At 41.7% G+C, this 22,634-nt stretch overlaps 1 protein-coding gene across 3 annotated transcripts in view; it reads left to right on the top strand.

Moving 5' to 3' along the window:
- The window catches only part of dlg4b (discs, large homolog 4b (Drosophila)), a 41,329-nt gene extending 21,650 nt beyond the window's left edge, over positions 1-19,679 (top strand). The window contains exons 3-21 of one of the 3 annotated variants that reach the window (XM_030773088.1): positions 1,744-1,794; positions 9,558-9,605; positions 10,849-10,899; positions 11,070-11,194; positions 12,119-12,288; positions 12,444-12,580; positions 13,395-13,539; positions 13,950-14,082; positions 14,692-14,848; positions 15,210-15,312; positions 15,508-15,619; positions 15,868-16,044; positions 16,288-16,349; positions 16,589-16,636; positions 17,267-17,368; positions 18,284-18,456; positions 18,644-18,756; positions 19,138-19,229; positions 19,573-19,679. In XM_030773088.1, coding sequence (XP_030628948.1) covers positions 1,744-1,794; positions 9,558-9,605; positions 10,849-10,899; positions 11,070-11,194; positions 12,119-12,288; positions 12,444-12,580; positions 13,395-13,539; positions 13,950-14,082; positions 14,692-14,848; positions 15,210-15,312; positions 15,508-15,619; positions 15,868-16,044; positions 16,288-16,349; positions 16,589-16,636; positions 17,267-17,368; positions 18,284-18,456; positions 18,644-18,756; positions 19,138-19,229; positions 19,573-19,679 — 2,106 coding nt within the window. The remainder of the gene's footprint in view (positions 1-1,743; positions 1,795-9,557; positions 9,606-10,848; positions 10,900-11,069; positions 11,195-12,118; positions 12,289-12,443; positions 12,581-13,394; positions 13,540-13,949; positions 14,083-14,691; positions 14,849-15,209; positions 15,313-15,507; positions 15,620-15,867; positions 16,045-16,287; positions 16,350-16,588; positions 16,637-17,266; positions 17,369-18,283; positions 18,457-18,643; positions 18,757-19,137; positions 19,230-19,572) is intronic. The other 2 variants (XM_030773085.1, XM_030773086.1) reach the window with 2 other exon arrangements.
- Positions 19,680-22,634: the final 2,955 nt, after the last annotated feature.

A 22,634-nucleotide genomic window follows, 5' to 3' on the forward strand; every position in this document is an offset into this window, starting at 1 on the left:
AGCACAGCCAGTTGTGTTCTCAGCCACGCACGACCCAGCCAGTGGTAACACTGGGATTCAAGCTAAGAAGTCCAGCATTGGGATACAGTGTAATTTACAAATATGGTGGAGAATGGCCTTATTTATCATATATAATTGACTTTTCCAGTGTTTTCAACAAACAGAAGTCACTGCTCTTAAGTCAGAGCTATTGATGTATCAAACTAAATGTGATGTTTAAAATTCTTCTTTATTCCAGTATACGAGGAAACAATGCATTAAAGACTGTCTGAAAGAGTTCTCTTATATTGTCTCGTTTGCAAGAGCTTTTGTGGACTCTTAACGTGACAAGAAAGCTGGAGTTCAGGACAATTTGATGATGATGATGATGGTGGTGATGATTATGGGACTTGCACGTCGTGTTTGTGCTGTATGACATCTCTCTTTTGTGTTTGCTTGGTAGATGCATTCTGTCTATCCCTTTCTGTCTTTTGCTCTTTGTTTTATTGTTTTCCTTTTTCTGCATTAGCCCGCCATTCTAACGCACCTAGCTGGAAAAATAATGGACCTCGAATGACATCTTCTGTTTGGCAGCTGTTACATTTCCTTGTTTTCCCTAATCACCACCCCCCCCCCCCCCCCCCCCCACGCCCCTATTTTAATCCTTTTAATACTTTCTCTACACTTGTCTTTTTTTTACCTCTTGCTTAAATGTTCTTTCCCTGCAGTGATTTCATTTCCTTTTAATGAGGATATTTACCTGTGCGGTTGTGTAATAACCCTCTTGACTGTCCGTCCCTCTACTTTTGGTCCACTTATTCTATAAAACGTTTCCCTTCTTTTATCTAATCACTACTCCTTTATAATAAACACTTATTCTGTAAAACGTGTCCCTTCTTTTATCTAATCACTACTCCTTTATAATAAAGATTTATCCTATCAAACATGTCCCCTCTTTTATCTAATCACCACTCCTTTATAATAGTCTGTGTCTTATTACTTATGCTGTGTTGTTATTGTCCCTTCTGTAGGCCACTTTCCACTGTTCCTTCAGTAATATCACTGCTCCATATGAATAAACATAGTGCATGACTAATCAGCCCTGCTCTGATGTTATTACCCTCTGATCTTTCCTTATGACCTCATCTTCTCTGTTATGAATACTGCTTTTTGCTTTTTGTAATTTCCCTTGATAACCCAGTTCCCTTTGTAATGATCCAGTTATTTTGTGCTTACCCCATTTCTCAGTTACCCCTTGATTATGCTACTGCTATTGCTCTTTGTGTTATTACCACTTCTGCCTCCTTATTACCACTGCTTTTGTGTTATTGTCACTGGTCTTTTCCTTATTACTACTGCTTTTGTGTTACTGTCACTGGTCTTTTCCTATTACCACTGCTTATGTGTTATTGTCACTGCTTTTGTGTTACTGTCACTGGTCTTTTCCTTATTACCACTGCATTTGTGTTATTGTCACTGCTTTTGTGTTATTGTCACTGGTCTTTTCCTATTACCACTGCATTTGTGTTATTGTCACTGGTCTTTTCCTATTACCACTGCTTATGTGTTATTGTCACTAGTCTTTTCCTATTACCACTGCCCGCAGGTATTTATTTCTGACAGTCATAGGTGTTGGTATGGATGGTGTAACTTCCCTGTTTGTGGTGTATTTATCTCTCCTCTTATCTTATTTCCCTGATTCTTGTATAATTACCCTCACTGTGGTGTAATTGCACCCTGCTCTTGTGTTGTGTTGTGTTGCAGCCAGTGTTACTGCCGAGTGGCCACTCTCCTTACTACGCCACCTCTACCCTGGTAAGCTTGTCACCATGGAGATGCTCATTTTGCACTGTGACATCATCATCAGAATGTCGGTTGTGGTCAGTGAGAGAATGAATTGCATTCGGTCATTCACATTCCACTGAGCTTCATTTTGGTGCATTGTGGTTTCAGTGTGATCTAGCTGCATTGTTCATCCAGTGATCGCTGTCATTGAAGTATGCGGATTTCATACAAATTACTATACATACCATACTGGCGGACCATTATTGTTTTTCTATTAGTGTTGAAATGCGCATCAGTAATACGCTGATCTGAAGTGCTGAGTCTACAAACATACTTCAGCGCCACAAGGTGTCAGTATTGTGTGTGTCTGTGTGTGTGTGCGTCTTTACTTGTGAGCATGTGCTCGTGAGTGTGTGTTCCTGTTCGCCTTGAGGAAGATGTGAACAAGCATCCTTCACCATCTGCCTATCCCTTGGCAATAGGAGAGAAATAAAGGAGCAGATAAGTGTAATAAGAGAGAGAGTGAGAGAGAGAGAGAGAGAGAGACAGAAAGGAGTTGTGGGAATTAAAACCACACAAGCATACAAATCTGCAAGACCATTTCTTAAAATGCACTTTTTATGTGCAGACACACTCACTCACACACACACTAGGCTCTCTCAGCTCACTTCACATATGCACATTGGCAAACATATTGCCATGGTGACAATGGATGTTGGTCACCATAGCAACAGGACTACCCAGTGTTTTTTTTTTTGTTTTTGTTTTTTTTACTTTTTTGGTCAGGGAGAGAAGCAAGAGGGGGAGGAATAGAACACAAAAGAGCAAGCCAGGAGCCAGAGAGAGAGAGGGAGAGAGAGCTCTTGGACTGTAAAATGGGAGAATTAGATATGTTGTCATGAATAGTAATGCTACAAGGAAGAATATTGTTATGTTAACTGAACATTCACCACTCAGCACACAACTTGACCTGGTGCTAAATGGGGTGTGTTTGTGTGTGTGTGGTGTTTGTGTTGTGTGTGTGTTTGAGAGAGAGTTAATATATGTCTGCTCTTCATTTAATTAACTGGCCTTTTGACTGTTGTAGTTCTACTCTTGAACCCCCAATGGAATCCGTCCTCTATGCAAGAACTCAATTACAACTGCGCAAAACTCCCTACAGCCCTGAGTGTACGTGTGTGTGTGCGTGCGTGTGTGTGTGTATGAGAGAGAGAAGGGGGAGAGAGAGACACAGAGAGAGAGAGTGTGAGAGAGGGAGAGAGAGAGAGAGAGAGAGAGAGAGAGAGTATTTGCTAAGTGTTGGCAGAGCACCCAAAATCTCAGTGCTATAGGAAATCAATAGAGTAAAATACCAAAGCCAAGCTAACAAGCACATCCATGCACAGTCCTCTCACACTCTCTCACTCCTTCACTATCCCACTCTCACTTTAAGGGATTCTTTTATTCTTACTGTGCTGTCTTAGTCACATGTGTCAGAGAAGAAAGATGGAAAAAGACATCTATCTCACAGATTAAGGATGTATTTCTAGGACTTGTCCACCTCTATACTAATCTCTCACAAATATTCCCTCACCTTCAGTCTCATCTTAGAATAATTCTCCTAGTCCCCTCCTCATTTTTTTCTATAACTGCCTCTCACAATCCTGTCCCTTGCTTTTCAGTATCAACGTTTTTGCTTTTCGGCGATCAATATAATATTGTGAAGTTTGGTTTTTAGCAGAGTGAGTATGGACGATTTATTAGAGAAAGACGTATTTTAGGGAGATGAGCAGAGAGAGCGGGTTAACAGTTTTTGACTGGACCGCGCGCGTGCCCGCGAACAGGAGAGAGAGAGAGTGAGGGAGAGAGAGAGGGAGAGTGAGAGAGAGAGAGAGCGCTCTCGGATTTACATCAGCGCGGAATACCCGTGTTAGAGACAGCAGCCTGAGCGAAAGATGGAAAGATATCTTGTCCTTCTAAAGAAAGAGCAAAAGCATTATCCAGTCGCGGATGGATGTTGGTGATGGAGCCGGGAATAGACGTGGAATTTCCCGTCTTTAAAATTAAAACGTTTAAACAGCATCTTCTCTCGCATTGAAGGCTTGAATGGAAAAAATCGTTTTCTCGGATAACGCGAGACATATTGCACAACACTTGTGAATCTATAGAGAATTATTTTTTCCCTCTCCTTAACATCCTGTGTCACCGTTTCGGTTGAAGGAATTCAATTAGCCGTTTTGGGATAGCGAGGATCTCACGCTCTCTCGAGCCTGACAGGACGTCTTGCCCTCTTACGGAACACGCGTGCAGAGGCGACATCAAAAAGGACTTGGCACAGATCAGTAAATAATTCGGAAATGATATTTTGAGATATTTGTTCAGAAATAATGGAGGAAATGGTTCCGTAAACATTTTTTTGTCTCGAGACACCACTGAGGACATTTTTCCGCGTCCTAATGACTAATCTTGCCGAAATTTGTTCATGATTCCGTGCTAATATTGCAGTCTATATTTTGACACGTACTCTTCTGCTCTTGTTGCACTCCTGAGCTGCCATTAGAACGACGAAGCTTTCGTATTGTAGACGTAATACATGACCCCCGCCCCCTCCCCACTCTGGTCCTCTACCGGGGCTTGACTTCGTTCGTGAGGTAGCTGGTGGTCGGTGACTGACGTCATGTTCGTGTCGGTTTGGTACGCCAAGAAGATGGGCCGCCGTTTCATCAATAATGTGCGGAAAGCCAAGAAACAGCGGCAGCGCATGATGATGGTACGGGTGCAACTGTGTGTGTGTGTGTGTGTGTGTGTGTGAGAGAGAGAGAGAGAGAGAGAGAGAGATAGAGAGAGAAAGGGCGAGTGAATGTGTGTGTGTTAGAGGGAGAGAGAGCGTCTGAGAATTAGAAACAATTGCATTTTTCCAGATGCGTTTTTCAGAGTTGATGTAGACTAATCGTGGTTTATGGTGAAGTTTGCACACAGCTTACATTGCAGTTTTGTGTGTGTTTGTGAGTACATGTGTGTTCATTCCCATTAGTGATCATCTAAAGGTGTATTCACAGGTCACTTTGCAATGACACATAAGACCTAAGGTCTATGAATTACCATATCCCAGGGCAGATATGACACAAGACCCTTTTATTTTCTTTTAGTTTTGTCAGAATCCTTTGCCAGTTGCGATTTACCTTTTTTTTGTTTCTTTGTGTGTGTGTTTGTGTGAATCTGTACAAGAGCACCTTGTTATAATGTGATATGATGCCACTAAGATCACCAATATAAAAATGGAGTTGTCATGGATCATTTGTTAATATTGTCATACATGTTGTCATGGCAACCAAACAGCACACAACCCACGTAATCAGAATATCGTGGGTGCTTAATGTTGGTAACAATGGCACTGGTTTTGTATGTGAGTGGACTGGGGGAGCCATGTGACTAATGGAAACCTGTGTGTGTGTGTGTGTGTGTGTTCACATGTGGGTGTGTGAAGGGGTTATGGTTGCTGTGTTTTGATGTCACTCCTGATGGGATTGTGTTTTTGGCTGTGTAATTAGAGGCATCAAAACCTAATATGAGATTAAAGATTAAGCACATGAGAACATTTATAAACAGATTGCCGCAGATTAAAAACCCCTGCAACCATCCTCTCTCGCTCAATCTCTCTCTTTCTCTCACTTTCACCCACTCTGTGAGAAACGAGTGATTGAGAGGGAAAAAACTTTGAAGAGATGGAGTATAAAAGGACAAAAATCATGATGTCCTGCCTCTTTCTAATACATTTAGGAGGTTTAGCTACAACAGGCCGCTTTTCTTGCTAATACTGTGGTCAGCAGATTCTACTCGCCTACATGTTGTCCCTTGTGGGCTCTTTAAGATTGGCCTTCTTCAGCATTAAATATCTAAACAAGAAATGGAGAAAGAGAGAGAGAGAGAGAGTACAATAGACAGAGAGAGAGTGCACAAAGTGTTGGAAGCTTTATGTTTATGAAAAACACTGTATGTATACAGTGTACTCAGAGGACGTGCCCAGTGTGGTTATACTGGTGTTAAAACACCTCTCTGTTTACGAAGGTGGTCGCTAGGCACCTTTCCCTGTCTGTCTCACAGGCCAAAATGGGACTAGTGCAGTTGTTCTTGGAAGAATAACGTGCCTCCTTTGAAACATTAAGATCACGGCTGAGGGATGATGCATTGGCTTTAGGCCGTCAATTGCATTGCTCAGTTCAAAATCCCTTAGCCCAGTCTTAGGTTTTAGATAAAAGAGAGTTACTATGAAAAGTTAAATAAAATAGCCACAGGGTTATTACAGCTTAACCCATGGAGTGTTATGAAATTCATATATTCTGGGTGGGTTCAGTGTTCTGCTTTCTAATTATCCCAAATGAACCGTGTTTGCATTTGTTCAAAAGAGTGATGCCACACAAACACACATACATGTAGCTCACACACACATTGACATACACACACACAAACAGTTACAGCTTTGATGTGGGCCCAGCTGCAAGGTAGCCAGACTGTTTGCGAGTGTTCAGAGTGAGATTCGCAGTTATGACCAATCCAATCACCATGCCTCAGGCTGTGTGTGTGTGTGTGTGTGTGTGTGTGTGTGTCTGTATCTGGTGAAAGTGTGAGAAGTAGATGTCATCTCCATCTGTCTGTCAGAACTGTAGTCGCACCAAACCTGAAGAGGCAGGGAGAAAGGAAGAAGGGAGAGAAGGAAAGAAGGGAGGATGTGATGGAGGTATGGAGAAAGGAGTAGAAGCATAAAGAGATGAGAGAATGGTTGCAGGCTGTCAAGAAGAAGAGAAATCACTTTAATTAATTCAGAGTGAGGAGGAGTCACTGAAGTGAACACAGAGAGAAAGAGAGAGAGAGAGAGAGAGAGAGAGAGAAAGAGAGAGAGGACGGATGAGCTCAGAACAAGAAATGTTGTACTGTCTAAATGTATGTCATTGCTTGAACATGCTTGAATGAATGTATGAAGTATGTGTGTTTCTTGGGGAGAGTATAACATTTCACATCTCTCTCTCTCTCTCTCTCTCTCTCTCTCTCTCTCTCTCTCTCTCTCTCATCCCCACCCCCACTGTTATGTAATGGCTCCAGGGTATGGTATGTGTAGCAGAGTGTGCGATCAAGATCCCACACCACTCTCCCTCTCTCTTCTCTTTTCTCTTTACCTCCCTCTCCTTCTCATGTTGTGCTGTGTGCTGTCTACATTTTAGTTTTGTCTCCCCCTTGCCCCCTGCATAAATGCCTTTATTTTCTATTCCTTCCTAACATTATTGAGTGTATGCATGCGTGTGTGTGTGTGTGTGTGTGTGTGTGTGTTTTTAATGTCTTGTTATTGGAACTGTCTTTTACCAGAGTTGGATGTAAATTTAAAACTGACTCTTCAACTAACTTTGACAGGAGTGAGAGTGCAACTTGAGTCCTTTGTATGTGCGTGACAGTTGTGTGTGTGTGTTTTCTGAAAATATCAGAGGCTCCCTGCTGTGAAAGTGCTATATTTGGCTTGTAAGAAGCTGGATGGTGTCACAAGAGTCACTAAAAACTTTTTTTTTTGGAAAGTGTCTGAATTTAATTAGCAGTATCACACAATTCAAGTTGTACGTGTATGTACAATATTCGATGCCAGCATTGTCTGTTGGCCAAAAACCAACACTATTTGAGTTTAGTTTTTATGTATGTGTTTGTTTATTCAAATTTTCATTTTTTGATTTAAAATGTATTTTAATTACTGTTCAGTTTCAAGTGTTCTTTGTCATTTTATTGAAGCCTTTGGTAGACCCATTTCTACAACAGTTTAAGTTCAGTTTTGAGTCTTAGCTATCTAAAGCCACTGTGATAATGTTTACTGGCCCTGTAAACTTTAATATGAAACATGTATGCTTTGTTCAGACTCCTTTCTTACAACAGATAACAAACCTTTCTCTCAGTCATATCTCTGCCCTTAATTTTATTGGCAACTCTGTCGTATTCACCATTTCCTGGCTCTGTTCTGTGTAATTATCAGGTTTATACTGATTCCATAATGAAAAATGGCTTCTCTAGCTGAAATCATTGGGCAAATACAACTGAAATGATTCAGTAACCATGGTCAGTGTATTAATGTGCTGTAGTGTTATAGTGTAATAGCTTCATTTTAGCGCTTCTTTACTTGTTCAATACTGATTTGTATCTTTTTTCATTGATTTTATTCTTTTCAGTTTAATTAAATCTTGACTAGAACATTCTTGTTAAAAAACTGTATGTCCCAGAAATCATTTCTGAGTATATGCAGCCAGAATATTTTCTCTAAATATACTCTTCATAGAATACCGTCTACCTAAACTACAAACATGATTCAGCATCTTCATGTTTGCATGCATATACAGTTGTTAAAACTTTTTTTGGAATAAGAATATTATTAGTATCCAAATGTCTGAACTTAACTTGACGACAAGCTGAGTTTGTGAGTTCTGACACTGCAATGTCGTTGTATGTGATGTAAGATTGAGACTTGTCGCCATGGAAATCCTGGTTGCCATGGAAACAGGGTTCCCCCTAGAGGGCTCAGCAGCTGTTGCCATGGAGTAGTCTTGGCAACCAGGGGCCAGAGAAGAGGATGCCACCCTGGCAGTGAACCAGAGAGAGGGGGAAGGGGGCAGGGGCAGGAAAGAAAAAGAAAAAGAAAAAAAGGGATAAGAGAGCACATGAAAATGCAAAAGGGAGAAAAGAAAGGTAGGAAAGAATGATGACCAAACAGCATGAGAAGACAAAGAGAGAAAGAGATGGAGCTGCAGCTTATGTGGTGTCATCCCACGCACACATGACAAATCTGTGCGTGGTTGTGTGTGTGGTTGTGTGTGTGTGTGTGTGTGTGTGTGTGTGTGTGCAGTGTTGCACCAGCGCCTCTGTGGCACTGTAACCTCCATGCACATTTTTATTCCCATCTTCTCTCTCATATGCTGACCCTCCTACCCTTCTTTTCTTCCTTCTCTCTCTCTTTCTTTCTCGCTTTTTTGGTGTCTTTCTTTCTTCTTCTCTCTCTCTCTCTCTCTCTCTCATCCTCCCTCTATGTGTCAGGCATAATAATCTCTGATGAGTAGTAGCCCTCTGTCCTGTCCTCTTTCATTCCTTCATCCCTTGTTCTTTGCCTATGTAGGGGAGATGAGACAGAGGGACAGATGAGTGCAGTCCTCTCAGTGAAATGAAAAGTGACACAGGAACACACATAAACTGACACAGTTTACACCCAACGTATGCGCTATACACACAACAAAACAAAAGGGAATGTAAAGAGAGAGAGAGAGAGTGTGTGTGTGTGTGTGTGTGTGTGTGTGTGAACATAGTTAGAATATGTGTATGCTGTATTGGAATGCCTGTTAGGACATGCATGTGTGTGGAATGACGGTTTTGTTCCTCTGCTTCGTGTTCTCTGAGGTTGGTAAAGTTTAATGAGTGCTTAATGAAGTTTTAAGTGTTTGTTTTGATTTGCTGTGCTATGAAAATGTCACAGCCAACTCCTCTTAACTCCTCACCTCCTCTGATTCCACTCATCTCTCTCACTCTTTTTTGGACTGATCGTTCACTTTCAGGAATTGTTACTTACGTGGTGATACAAAGCAAAAACACATTCTCATACACACGCGCGAGCACACACACACACACGCTTGCACGCGAACACACACACACACACAGACACAGATATTATCTCCAGCTTTCTCTATCTCAGTTTTCTTCATGTTTTTACTTTCTCTCTTTACGCTACCAAGGCCCTCTTTTCTTTTCTTCCCTTCTATCTTTTTTCATCCCTTCTTTATTTGGTCTCTCTTTAGGCCTCTGGTCCTGTGGTTAACACCAACACCCTCGATGGTTCTCCCTATGTAAGGAGCGCGCCCCTTCTTCCCTTCTCCTTCTTTCTCTCTCTTTCTCCTTCTATCTGTTAGTCTTGGTCAGTCTTTTCTCTGTCTGCCTGTCTGTCTGCCTCTCTCTGCCAGTCACTGTTTTTTCTCATATCTCTATTCCACTTTCTAAAACCTCTGTTTTTATTTTTTTTACCAATGCCTCATTCTCCATGTTCAAGTCTTTTTTGTAGTTTTTTTTTTTAGTTTTTTCTCCTCTCATTGTGCTCCTTCTCTCTCTCCCAACGTACATGCTTGCCTTGCTCCCTCTTTCCAGAATGTTCTGCTCCTGTCACTTTCATTCATGTGATTGCATCAGTTCAAACCTTTCAGCAATCGTTAAAACACTACAGCGGATGTATAATCTACAAAGATTTACAACATCTATAAAATATACAGACACAGTAAAGTACAATTACACATTCAGTGTTTACAGAGCTACATAAATCTTTAATGACAAAAATGGCAGTAATCCAGCAATATTCTGATTATGTCATACCTTCAAATGCTGCTGTCTACGCAGATGTTTGTATAAGTGGTCTAAAAATAAAAAAGTTCCAAGTGACCCATTTTTTAACATGCTAAGCTAAATGAATATAATTACACCTCTGTATTAAGACTTTTGCCAGTCTAAATGCTTTGTTAGGTACATAGTTGAATACATTTATTTATATGTGTGTGTGTGTGGGTGTATATGTAAATATATATATATGTGTGTGTGTGTGTGTGTGTGTGTGTGTGTGTGTGTGTGTGTATGTGCACGAGCATGCATGTGTGTGAGCTGTAAATCTGAACAGAATTTGACGTGTGTATGATGTGTTATTTGAATGTCAGTCTTTCCTAAAATGTGTATGAAGATGAATTTCATATTTTGTAATCTGTCTCTGTAATGGATTTGTCATGCTGCTACATATTTGGAGGATTTGATAATAGGCTTATTTTATGAATGGACTGTTGACACAGTTGTCAAACGATTGATTGGGGCTGTGGTGTTGTCCCTGATGCTGTTGGGCTTATATATGTGTGTCTGAAAACATGATGTACTCACTCACTGCCTAATATGGATATGTCTCTATATCTATGTTGTGTGTTTATCCACTTAAAACCAGTACGTTTTTGTATCTCTATATTCACATGCTTTCTCTTTCTGATTTTCTGTTCTGTCTATTCTGTTCTCTCTCTCTCTCTCTCTCTCTCTCTCTCTCTCTCTCTGTCTTACTCTCAGATGAACGGAATGGATGGAGAAGTAGAATATGAAGAGATTACACTGGAAAGGGTAGGAAATTGTCATTCCTTTTCTCTGTTTTCTGTTACCATCTCTATAAAGAGTTGTCTATTTGTATTGTATTCTTGGAGTTCATTCTCTGTGCGTGTGTGTGTGTGTGTGTGTGTGTGTGTTTGCGTGTGTGCATGTGCACGTGTGTGTTTGTGTGTGTGTGTGTGTAGGGTAACTCAGGTTTGGGGTTCAGTATAGCAGGAGGGACTGATAATCCTCATATAGGAGATGACCCCAGCATCTTCATCACCAAGATCATACCAGGAGGAGCAGCCGCCCAGGATGGCAGACTTAGGTAACACACACACACACACACACACACACACACACACACTCACACACACAGTCACACTGGTATGGATATACAGTCAAATGTTGAGACATACACTCTCTATCACAGACACAGCACAGGCCTCTTAGCTACACACAGTATTAACTCACAAATGGCAAACAATTACAGCCCCGCAAGAAAAAGAATAAACATCACAGACTAAAAATAGACCACTCCTCTATTCTTCTCCTCCTCCTCCTCCTCTTTCTCTCCCTTTCTTCCTCTCTGTTGTAAAAGCAGCAGCATTTTTGTCTCAAAGCCATTTTCTCTCACTTTTCTTTCTTTTTTTTCACACACATATTATCACTGGAGTTCAACTGGGAACTCCGCCACCATCACTTCATCATCTTCACTGCCCACACTGTGTGTGTGTGTGTGTGTGTGTGTGAGAGAGAGATTCCCTTAAGGCTGCCTTTAATGTGTGTTCTCTGAGGTTGTGACCTTATTCTCTCTCATTCAAATTCAGTGAAAAAGCTTTAGCTCCCCTCTCTACTCCACAGTGCTGTTACAAAGCCAGTTTTTACTAAAGACAAATGTTGACAGAAAATATGTGTATTATTGTAGTTCCTATTGTAGCTTCTTTTACAAAAAGGACGGATTGAGATGGATTTGGACATGATGTATGTGATACTTTTATGTCATGTAAAATGCAATATTCTGATAAAATGCAATATTCTGATTAAATAAACTGATAGATAATTTGTTCCTTTTTTAGATTTTGTTTACCTGAAAAGAAAAATAAATCTGGTCATGTGCAGTAACAACTTTGCAAAGTGATTAGATTGTAGAGTTAATTTAAATACATTATATTACAAACATAAGGTATCTAGATTAAGATTAAAAAATGATTAAATGGTTTCTCTCTCTCTCTCTCTCTCTCTCTCTCAGGGTGAATGACAGTATTCTGTTTGTGAATGATGTGGATGTGCGAGAGGTCACTCACAGTCAGGCTGTGGAGGCGCTGAAGGAGGCGGGGCCTATCGTCAGACTCTATGTGCTTCGACGGAAGCCCTCTGCTGAAAAAATCACTGAAATCAAACTCATCAAAGGGCCCAAAGGTGTGTGTATGTGTGTATGAGTGTGCGTGTGTATTTAAGCATGCGAGAAAACCAGTGCTTATGGAAAATCAACTGGCATTTTACTAAATGGACTGACGCTGATTCTGTGTGTGTTTGTGTGTGTGCGTGTGTGTGTGTGTGTGCACGTAACACAGGTCTAGGGTTCAGTATAGCTGGGGGAGTTGGTAACCAGCACGTTCCAGGTGACAACAGCATCTACGTCACCAAGATCATCGAGGGCGGAGCCGCACACAAAGACGGACGGCTACAAATAGGGGACAAAATCCTAGCTGTAAGTGCATGTTCTTGATTAATGCCATTGCAACAGCATATCTGTGTACAAAATAACAGCTATGAAGGTCAGTCATCATTGTATCATGTACACAAACCCAACAGTCGCCAACAGTGATGAGGAATACTTAACATACGGGTTTAGTGTTGAGTCCTGTTCAGCTCACTGCCCATCAGTCGTAAATGTCAACTTCTTGGCATACATATACATTGCATTTCAAAACAAACTGTTCTCATGGCCTGTGTAATTATCTCATTACCTCTTTAAATAGCTGCACTGCCCCCTACAGGGCACTTTAGATCATTGAATTTCGGCTGTGCTGCTATGACATGCCCATTAAGTGCTGCAAGTCTGTTTGATTTGTTTGGCATTTGACTCTTTCAGTTAGACCATCACATTTCTTCTGTATAATCCATGTAGAAGATATCATCAGTCTGGTATACATACCCATAGTTTCTTATAATTTAATCGTATTATAATGATGCATCCTTATTTGCATCTTTTCAATTTACAAGATCTTATTTGCCCACCACTGCAACTGTTTCTGTTCCTCTGGGCTTTTGGTTCACTCTGCACATTTGCTGACTTTAGCATACAGCTTTCATATTATTGACCCTGCATATTTTTCGGGGGGTGTGTGTGTGTGTGTGTGTGTGTGTGTGTGTGTGCATGGTGTGTGCATGCGTGTGCGTGTGTGTGTATGTGTGTGTGTGTGTGTGTGTGTGTGCGCGTGCATGCATGTGTGTGTGTGTGCTGTGTGTGTGTGTGTGCATGGTGCATGCATGTGTGTGTGTGTGTGTGTGTGTGTGTACAGGTGAATAACGTGTCTTTGGAGGACGTGATGCATGAAGATGCAGTAGGCGCTCTGAAGAACACAACAGAGGTGGTCTACTTAAGAGTGGCCAAAGCCTCCAGTTTCTACCCACCCGATTCCTACAACCCGCCAGACATCACCAGCTGTGAGTTACTCATGGCCCAGACCACGGAGCCAACACTTCCATTCACACAGCATTTTTCACAGCGTTTATCTGCAAGCACTCATTGTTATATCAGTATTATAGGATCCAGTTATGAGATGCTTTTCAGTAAAGGTTATAGAGTCCCCACGGTTGAATGGAAGGTATGCATATAATCTGTGTATGTGCAGGATACATTTCCATACTGAGATGAATCACTGAGATGGTTTAATGAACGTAACATTTTATACCTTGATTAAAGGTTCTCAAAATAGCCTTGGCCCACACAATATAACTGAAGATGTTATAGTGTTTAAAGGCTAAATGGTGAAAATTTCAATGAAGCTCCACTTCCCCCAATCTCCCTACGCTTTTCTAACTCTTCCTCTGACTTTTTCTCTGTTTCTCTCCAGCATACTCTCCTCATTTGGATGACATGGGTCATGGTTACTTGACCTCTGATTACCCACAAGCCCTCACACCCAGCTCTCCGCGACGTTACTCGCCTATCCCCAAGGGCATGATGGGAGATGATGACATCCCCAGGTGTGTATACACAACAGGGTCATTAAAGCTGACCTCAGTAACTGGTCCTTAAGGACTTTGACCTATTGAGAGCACTACTCTTCTGACTGTATTTCACTTCAGCCTGCAATGTGTAATGAAATAAAATCAATATTCGCATTTACAGTCCCACACACCAATAACAGGAACATGAAACCATACTAGTCAGAGACCAGAGAGAATGAGGATGATAAGCATAGTTATTGGGAATTAGGCATTAGGAAATTTGGAAATTTTTGGTTCTTTAAAAAAAAGTAAGCATTGAAATATTCCACATTCTATATTCTGTATCCTAGAAACATTTGAAGGTTCTGAATCTTAATTGTGTTCCTTGCTCAGAAACCACTGCTTTATGGCTATGTGCAATAAATGAAGCTCAAAAGAGGATGAAGCACTACGCAAAATTTCCTTTAGCTAATCATAATTTTCCAGATATTAACCTATAAATTATGCTCATTTTTAACACAGTTTCTTTGCCTCGCAATGCAATTCCACCGAGATGTTACAACCGCTTTAATTTGCCATGTATTACCCCTCTCTCCCTCTCCATCTCTCTCTTGCTCTCCCTCTCTTTCTCTCTCTCTGTGTCAGGGAGCCAAGGCGTGTGCTGATTCATCGAGGCTCCACAGGTCTGGGCTTTAACATTGTGGGAGGTGAAGATGGGGAGGGGATCTTCATCTCCTTCATCCTGGCCGGAGGCCCTGCAGACCTCAGCGGAGAGCTCCGCAAGGGAGACCAGATCCTCAGTGTGAGTAACGCTGCTTCTTCTGTATTTGTTTGTTTTTCTTTTTTTTGGCTGTTTTCATGTTAAATCTTGTGTAACTGCTTACAGTGAAACTGTTGTGAAAATGGTCTGTATGTATAAATTAGATTATAGTGAGTCTCTCTTTGTTTCTGTGTTTCAGGAAAACAGAATAATCCAGCACTGACTATAATGTTGTAATCATTTATTCATTTTAGACTGAAAACCATTTATATCCTTACATATACACACCTCCCAGAACTACAGCAATGTGTGTGTAGTCTTTAGTAATTATGTTTCTTTGTGTGTGTGTGTGTGTGTGTGTGTGTGGGTGTGTGTGTGTGTGTGTGTGTGTGTGTGTGTGTAGGTGAACGGGGTGGATCTGAGACATGCCACTCATGAGCAGGCAGCTGCAGCATTGAAGAATGCCGGACAGACAGTCACCATCATTGCCCAGTACAGACCAGAGGGTTGGTGTGGAAATGCCAGTATAAACTATAAGAATGAACAGAGACAAATCTTTATGAGTAACTAATAACTAGTGTTAATCTCTCAAAGTAAACAGTAACCATTACAAAAGTCCATCAAGTCCATCAAACCAAAATACAATAAACTACCAGTTATTCATATGGATTATCTGTGTGTGTGTGTGTGTGTGTGTGTAGAGTATAGTCGTTTTGAAGCAAAGATTCATGATTTGCGGGAGCAGTTAATGAACAGCAGTATGGGCTCTGGTACGACATCGCTACGGACCAGTAAACGGAGCTTTTACATCAGGTACTCCAGTAACACTCCTCACTCACCTCAGTATAGACCTCAGAATAAACTAACAATGCTCCACAGCAACTCAGCACTCACTGACATGTCTTATATATATATATCTCACAAATATCAGTTTCAGTTTTTAGTATCATGAGTTTACACACTCTCCATTGACTAAGCTGTGATGTGTGAAAGCATTGTTTAGCTGAGGAGGGAACTGCTACATTGATCCGTCTCTCTCTCTCTCTCTCTCTCTGTGTCAGGGCTCTGTTTGACTATGATAAGACGGCAGACTGTGGGTTTCTGAGTCAAGCAGTAGGATTCAGCTTTGGGGATATTCTCCATGTGCTGGACTGCAGTGATGAGGAGTGGTGGCAGGCCAGACGTCTGAGTCCTCACGGAGACGTGGAGGAGGCTGGTTACATCCCCAGCAAGAGGAGGTGTGTGTGCGTGTGTGTGTGTGCGTGTGTGTGTGTGTATGTGTGTGTGCGTGTGTGTGTGCGCACATTAATGAGAGGTTCCAAGTTCCCATGTGTGTTTATATGTCAAACCTTATTCACATATATGTTATAACAGACATATTTCTTGAACACACAGTTGTGTTCTGGCCTTGGTATTTTACAATGTATTACTGTGTAGTCATATATGTATGCGTGGCTGTTGTAATGTGCTGTGTGTTGTAGAGTGGAGAGGAAGGAGTGGTCTCGACTCAAGTCCAGAGGCAGAGACAGTTTAGGATCACAAGGTATGAGCACCTCAGACAAACAGTCAGTGCACAGCCCAGTCATTTAACCAGTAAAGTCACACCCACACACACACACACACACTCACCTGAGAAAAACAGCTTCTCCTTGTTATTTATGTGACTTTTCAGTCCTCACAATGGGGACCTTCAGTTCACAGCTACTGCAGCGGTCATCACTGATAAAAGAAGGCTAACTCTGTGTGTGTGTGTGTGTGTGTGTGTGTGTGTGTGTGTTCCAGGGAGGGATGACTACATTCTGAGTTATGAGACAGTCACACAGATAGAGGGTGAGTATGTCACTGCCTCTAATTTAAAGCTCTATTTAAAGCTGCCAGGGCTGATTCTGTTTGTAGCTGTGACTTGACCAGATGGGCTGCTATCTTTGCAGCATGTTCACAGAGATCAAGCCTTCTGTCCCATCGGCTCTGCAAGACCTCAACACACACAACCTTCTATCACACATCATTCCCACTGAAATAAATCAGAGAAACAAACCACAAAGACTACAGGCCCAATCACACGGCCGCATCTTCCACACCTAATCCCTGCTCTCCTCAAGGCGCTGTGCACAGGCCTTTAATGACAGGTGTCCATGTGGAGTACGTGGGCTGAGAAAGGACTGGTTCTGTTGGAATAAGAGAAATATATCTGAACCAACTTCTGTGCATACAATATACAGTTTTAGCTCATTTTATGACACGGTTATGTCAGAAATTCTACCCCACAGTGTCTCATTGTGCAGTACACTTTTCCCTTAGTACTGATTAATAATAATTGTAATAGTAAGGTTTTATGTAAAACATGTTTTTTCATTAAAGACATAAAGTGTTGAATAACATTTGATAACACAGACAGTAGATTCAAGGATCCCATACTACTGTTCAGCAAATGATGTATTTTTATCTCTCTCTCCCCAGTCCACTACGCTCGACCAATCATCATTCTAGGCCCCACTAAAGACAGAGTCAACGATGACCTGCTCTCTGAGTTTCCTGACAAGTTTGGCTCCTGTGTACCCCGTGAGTTCCCGTTTCCATAGCAATGCCAAATCCCTGACCTCACAGTGAATCTTGAAACTGACTCTAATCTCTGTCTCTAAATCCTTAATCTGGAAAACAGCTTGCCTTTACGCCTTCCTTGTCATAAAAGACTCCCACGGTGAATTAAAAACGACACGGAATCTCATGCCTGTCAACATATCTGCCGTCTTTACGACATCACTCAGTCAAACAGCCAGTCACAGCCAGCAAAGAGATATTTCTCATGTCCATGGCCTGGAAAGACATTGGAAAAGCTTTTAACTAAGTTCATGATGTTCAAGCTACTATTCTGGTATGAGTGGTCTGACGTCTTCAGTCAGTGGGAAACGGGTGTTAACACCCTTTGTAATCCCTGACTGGGTAATAAGTTAAGGTCACCTGAGACTCAAGGGGCAGAAAATAAGACCATCACTCAGTCTATGTGTTTTTACTACTTTTTGGGTTTCCATTTTAATTGTCAGTGTGTTATGTGTTTGGCAGCACACCAAGCCACTGCTTATTTATTACATTTCAGGTTTTTAATGTCCCAAATATTCATGGAGCTAAACTGAAAAATGACTGAAAAATGTCTCTCATTTTTAGTGAGAGACAAGTGTCTTCCGAGTGTTGCCTTGAACATACAGCCGACCAAGAGATGATCTTAACTTCACTGTATTGAATTTACATATACAGACAATGATGATAGTGATCAAAGAGTCACCTCAGCAAACATGCCTCATATGTACCTATCAGCCCATATTGATCAAAAACATTTCAGTATTTGCCTTTCGACTTCAGTAGATTAGTCTGTCAAAACTTTAACTATTTCTGAATATCAGTGGATATCTCTGGGTTGAACACATGTCTTACCGGATAACACAACAATCACTGACCTTTAATGTCCACCCCTAACAGACACGACACGGCCAAAGCGGGACTACGAGGTGGATGGGCGGGACTACCACTTTGTGTCGTCACGGGAACAAATGGAGAAGGACATCCAGAGTCATCGCTTTATCGAGGCTGGCCAATACAATAACCACCTGTACGGCACCAGTGTGCAGAGCGTACGAGAGGTGGCTGAGCAGGTCAGCGTCAAGAGAGAGATAAAGGATTGGAAAAGGGCAGAGAGGAGGAAGGAACTTAGTTTTAAGAGAAAGAACAGTAGGAAAAGCTGTATCATCAATGTTTCTCTCTGTCACTTTGTGTGTGTGTGTGTGTGTGTGTGTGTGTGTGTGTGTGCGCGCGCGTGCGTATGTGTTTGTGTGTATATAGCAAGGAAAGCACTGTATTTTGGATGTCTCTGCTAATGCTGTGAGGAGACTACAGGCCGCTCAGCTGCATCCTATTGCTATTTTCATCAGGCCCTCATCACTGGAGAACATACTGTAAGTGTTTTCTATGTGTGTATGATAATAATTTAAAATTTTGAAAACACTGTTCTGTGATGGACTGGGGAAACACCCTGTCCAGGGTGTTTCCCCGCCTTTCGCCCTGTGACCGCTGGGATAGGCTCCAGCAACCCCCGCGACCCTAGTTAGGATAAGCGGCTTAGTGAGTGAGTGAGTGAGTGAGAAAACACTGTTGTATGGCTCTAGGATTATTGCTAAAAATACTACTTTCTTAGTGTCAAATATGTATGTATGGTGTTAAATTTGAGTTGAGAACCAGAGAACATATATTCTCTGTGTGTGTGTGTGTGTGTGTGTGTGTGTGTGTGTGTGCGTGCGTGCGTGTGTGTGTGCGTGCCTGTGCACCGTTTGTCTCAGGGACATTAACAAGCGTTTGACTGAGGAACAGGCAAGACGAGCTTTGGACCGAGCCATTAAACTGGAACAGGACTTCATCGAGTGTTTCACAGGTACTGTTTCTGACAGTCAGTCAGGATTCTGCATAGCAGTCAGCATTACTCTGTTCCACGCATGTAACCAGTCTGTTTGTACAAGACTGCCCCCCTGTGGCCACCACACACATTGGAGAGTAGTCATTGTTCAGTGCACTGCGTATTCCTATCACTACACATGCTAGTCAGAAATGCAGCTAAGAGGGCTGATGTACAGAAACCCCCTACCATCCAGGCTTTTTTTTTATTCCTTTGCCCACTCTTTTAGCAATTTTAAGAATTTTAAAAGCCCATCAGCATGTTTCATGACTCTGTGTGTGTCTGTGTGCGTGTGTGTGTGTGTGTGTGTGTGTCTGTGCAGCGATCGTGGAGGGCGAGAGCTTTGAGGAGATCTACCACCGTATAAAAACCGTCATTGAGGAGCAGTCTGGTCCTTACATCTGGGTCCCAGCGAGAGAGAGACTGTAAACGCACATGCTCCTCAACCAGAGAGAGAGAGAGAGAAAGAGAGAAGAGAGAAAGAAGAGACGAGACCTCCAGACAGTCACTCCTTCGCCTCTTTAATCTTTTAAAGACTTGAATTCACATGAATGAATCCTCTCACCATATCATTCCCTCTCATTCATTTTCCTTGACTCTCACTCTCTTTTATACGTCATGTTTTTTCTCTGCCTCTCTCTCTCTCTCTCTCTCTCTCTCTCTGTCCCTCTGCCTTGCTTTCTCTCTTGTTTGCTGCTTCCGTTGCTACCTTAAGCCGTGTTGACTCCTCTGAGCCCAACAGAACCCAAGGACAAACTGATTCAGGACAACAACCACAACAACAACAACAACAACAACAAAAGAGAAATGATAGAGGACAGAAGAACACTGGCTCACAGAAGTGACCCTCCAGGCCCTACCTGCCTCCTTTCACCTCCTCTCCGCTCCACCCCATGAAAGGAACAGAGGAGGCATCTGGTTTGGAAGGGACAAACAGACTGGTCGATTACCGTCATTTTTGACCCGCAGGTCTGAGGGGATAGACAGACTGATCGATCATCGTCATTTTTGACCTGCAGGTCCGAGGGGATAGACAGACTGATCGATCATCGTCATTTTGACCTGCAGGTCTGAGGGGATAGACAGACTGATCGATCATCGTCATTTTGACCTGCAGGTCTGAGGCACTGAGTCAAGTCTATTTTGTTTTAAAAAAAAAAAATGTGAAGACTCTTCATATGAGAGGTTTCCTTAAACACCTGCACTCATTCACTCTGTGAAGGAGGAAAGAAACTGGGAGAAAGGATGGAGAAAAGGAAGAAATAAAGAGACTTTGTGTTTGTTTTTAAAGATGATTTGAGTGTAGCAGATGGAGGAAGAAAAGGAGAAGGACGTGAGATGGATAAGTGCAAAGACTTCCTATATATAAATATATCTATGTATCCGTGTGAGAGTGAGAGAAAGAGAAAGAGAGAGAAAAGTGGAGAGAGAAACAAAAAGTCTGTATTCTCTCTTTCTCCTGCTTTCTGTCACTCTTCATATCTCAAAGAGTTGGAAAACACATTTTATTGAAAAGCATAAATGTGTGAATGGAATGATCTCTATATTTTTATCAGATTGAGATTATGATGTGAGTTGTGGAAAGGAGTGTAATCTGTTGAGTTATGATCAGTCCAGAAATGTTCTATGATGTTTTTTTAAATGTTTGGTGTTGTGAGCCAGCAGATGGTTCATTGTGTGGATACTGAACTATGGTATTTAAGAGGGATTCAAAGCTACAGTGGCCTGCATGTGCCATACAGACTGAACAGAAAAAAAAAGAAAAAAGAAAAAAAAAAAAGAAAAAAAATTCAAAACAAAAACAAAGAAAAAATTTAGAGGCAATATGAGTCTGTGACATCAGAGGAGCACTGAGCACTTTACTGAGACCAGCCCCCTCCCTCCTCACACACACACACACCCTCCTCACACACACACACACACACACACACACACACACACACACACACACCCTCCTCACACACACATACACAAACACACATAGAGTTCAGAGCCTCAAATACCCTCACACATAACTGTGCACACTCATTACTCTAAACCTGAAGAATCCTCTACAGACACATACTCACACACACACATGCACACTCTCACACACATGCACACACACACACACACACACACACACACTGTGAGTTTGAAACAGAGAACAGTTTCAGCAGTGTGTGTGCATCGTCTTTTTTCAGCTCTGTTTGTGTTTGTGTTTGTGTGTGTGTGTGTGTGTGTGTGCGTGCGCGCGCGTGTGAGAGAGAGAGAGAAATCTGAAAGAAAGTTTTGTGTGATGCTCTGGTCCCAGCTGTTCTGTTCTGCTGTGTCTCTGTATAGGGCTACTGTCTACAAATAAGACTCATCCAATACTCCACACATTACAGAGAGAAAGGGAGGAGGGGGGAGAGAAAAGTAGGGAACAAGAGTGGATGGAGGTCAAAGAGAGAGAATGATAAAGGGAGAGACAGACAGCAAGCGTCAGAGAGAGAGAAGGAGAGGAAGGACAACAGAGTGGATGGAGGTACCTTTGCCTTGGTTCACGTTAAACCTCACCCATATCAACAAAGCAAAAACTAATGTGTTAAAAAAAAAATCTAGAGAGTATTATAAAGTAAAGTATTGAAATGATATATTATTATTATTGTTTCTGTATTGGGGGGGTTCAGTGAACTGTGACAGGGATGTGGGCAATAATGGTGAGAAAATGATCCATTATCTGTGGGTGAACAGTCTTTATCACCACCTATTTATTCACTAGGGAACGCTAGGGAGATGGGCTCTAGACACTATTTAGTTATCTATTTATTTATCTATTTATTTTCTTGGGGTTTTTTCCTCTCTGCATAGGGGACTGAGAGAGTATTTTATATATTGTAAAATGGATTGTGTCAGGATGACCATAATATTATTGTACATAAAGACATCTGTGACTGTATGAAAACTTATGGGGCTTTAAATCTCACAGTCAGGGCATCAGCAAACAACCAGTGCATCTCTCTGAGCCAAAAGTATTACTTTACCCGACAACAGTACCCTCAAACCAAACCATCATGCCGCTACACTACAGTACCCACAGACCATCACACCACTACACTACAATACCCACAGACCATTAGTGTACTGAAATATTGTACGTAAAAAGCGAGTCATCCATTCAATAAAACTACAGTACTGATAAACCACAGTGAACTGTGACATGTAAGAATACCTACATATCCATTCGCCTTCCAAGCTCCCTGAACTCAAACAAACATTACACACACACATTCACATTAACAGATAGCAAATCATACATACAAGCACATATATTAAACATCACACAAACACACAGAATCGGGGTACTTTATTTTACCATTTATATTTGTAACCAAGTTGGCTCTTGAGTTCATTAGCAGATAA

The sequence above is a fragment of the Chanos chanos genome, chromosome 5 (assembly GCF_902362185.1).
Source record: "Chanos chanos chromosome 5, fChaCha1.1, whole genome shotgun sequence".
Taxonomy (NCBI): Eukaryota; Metazoa; Chordata; class Actinopteri; order Gonorynchiformes; family Chanidae; genus Chanos; species Chanos chanos.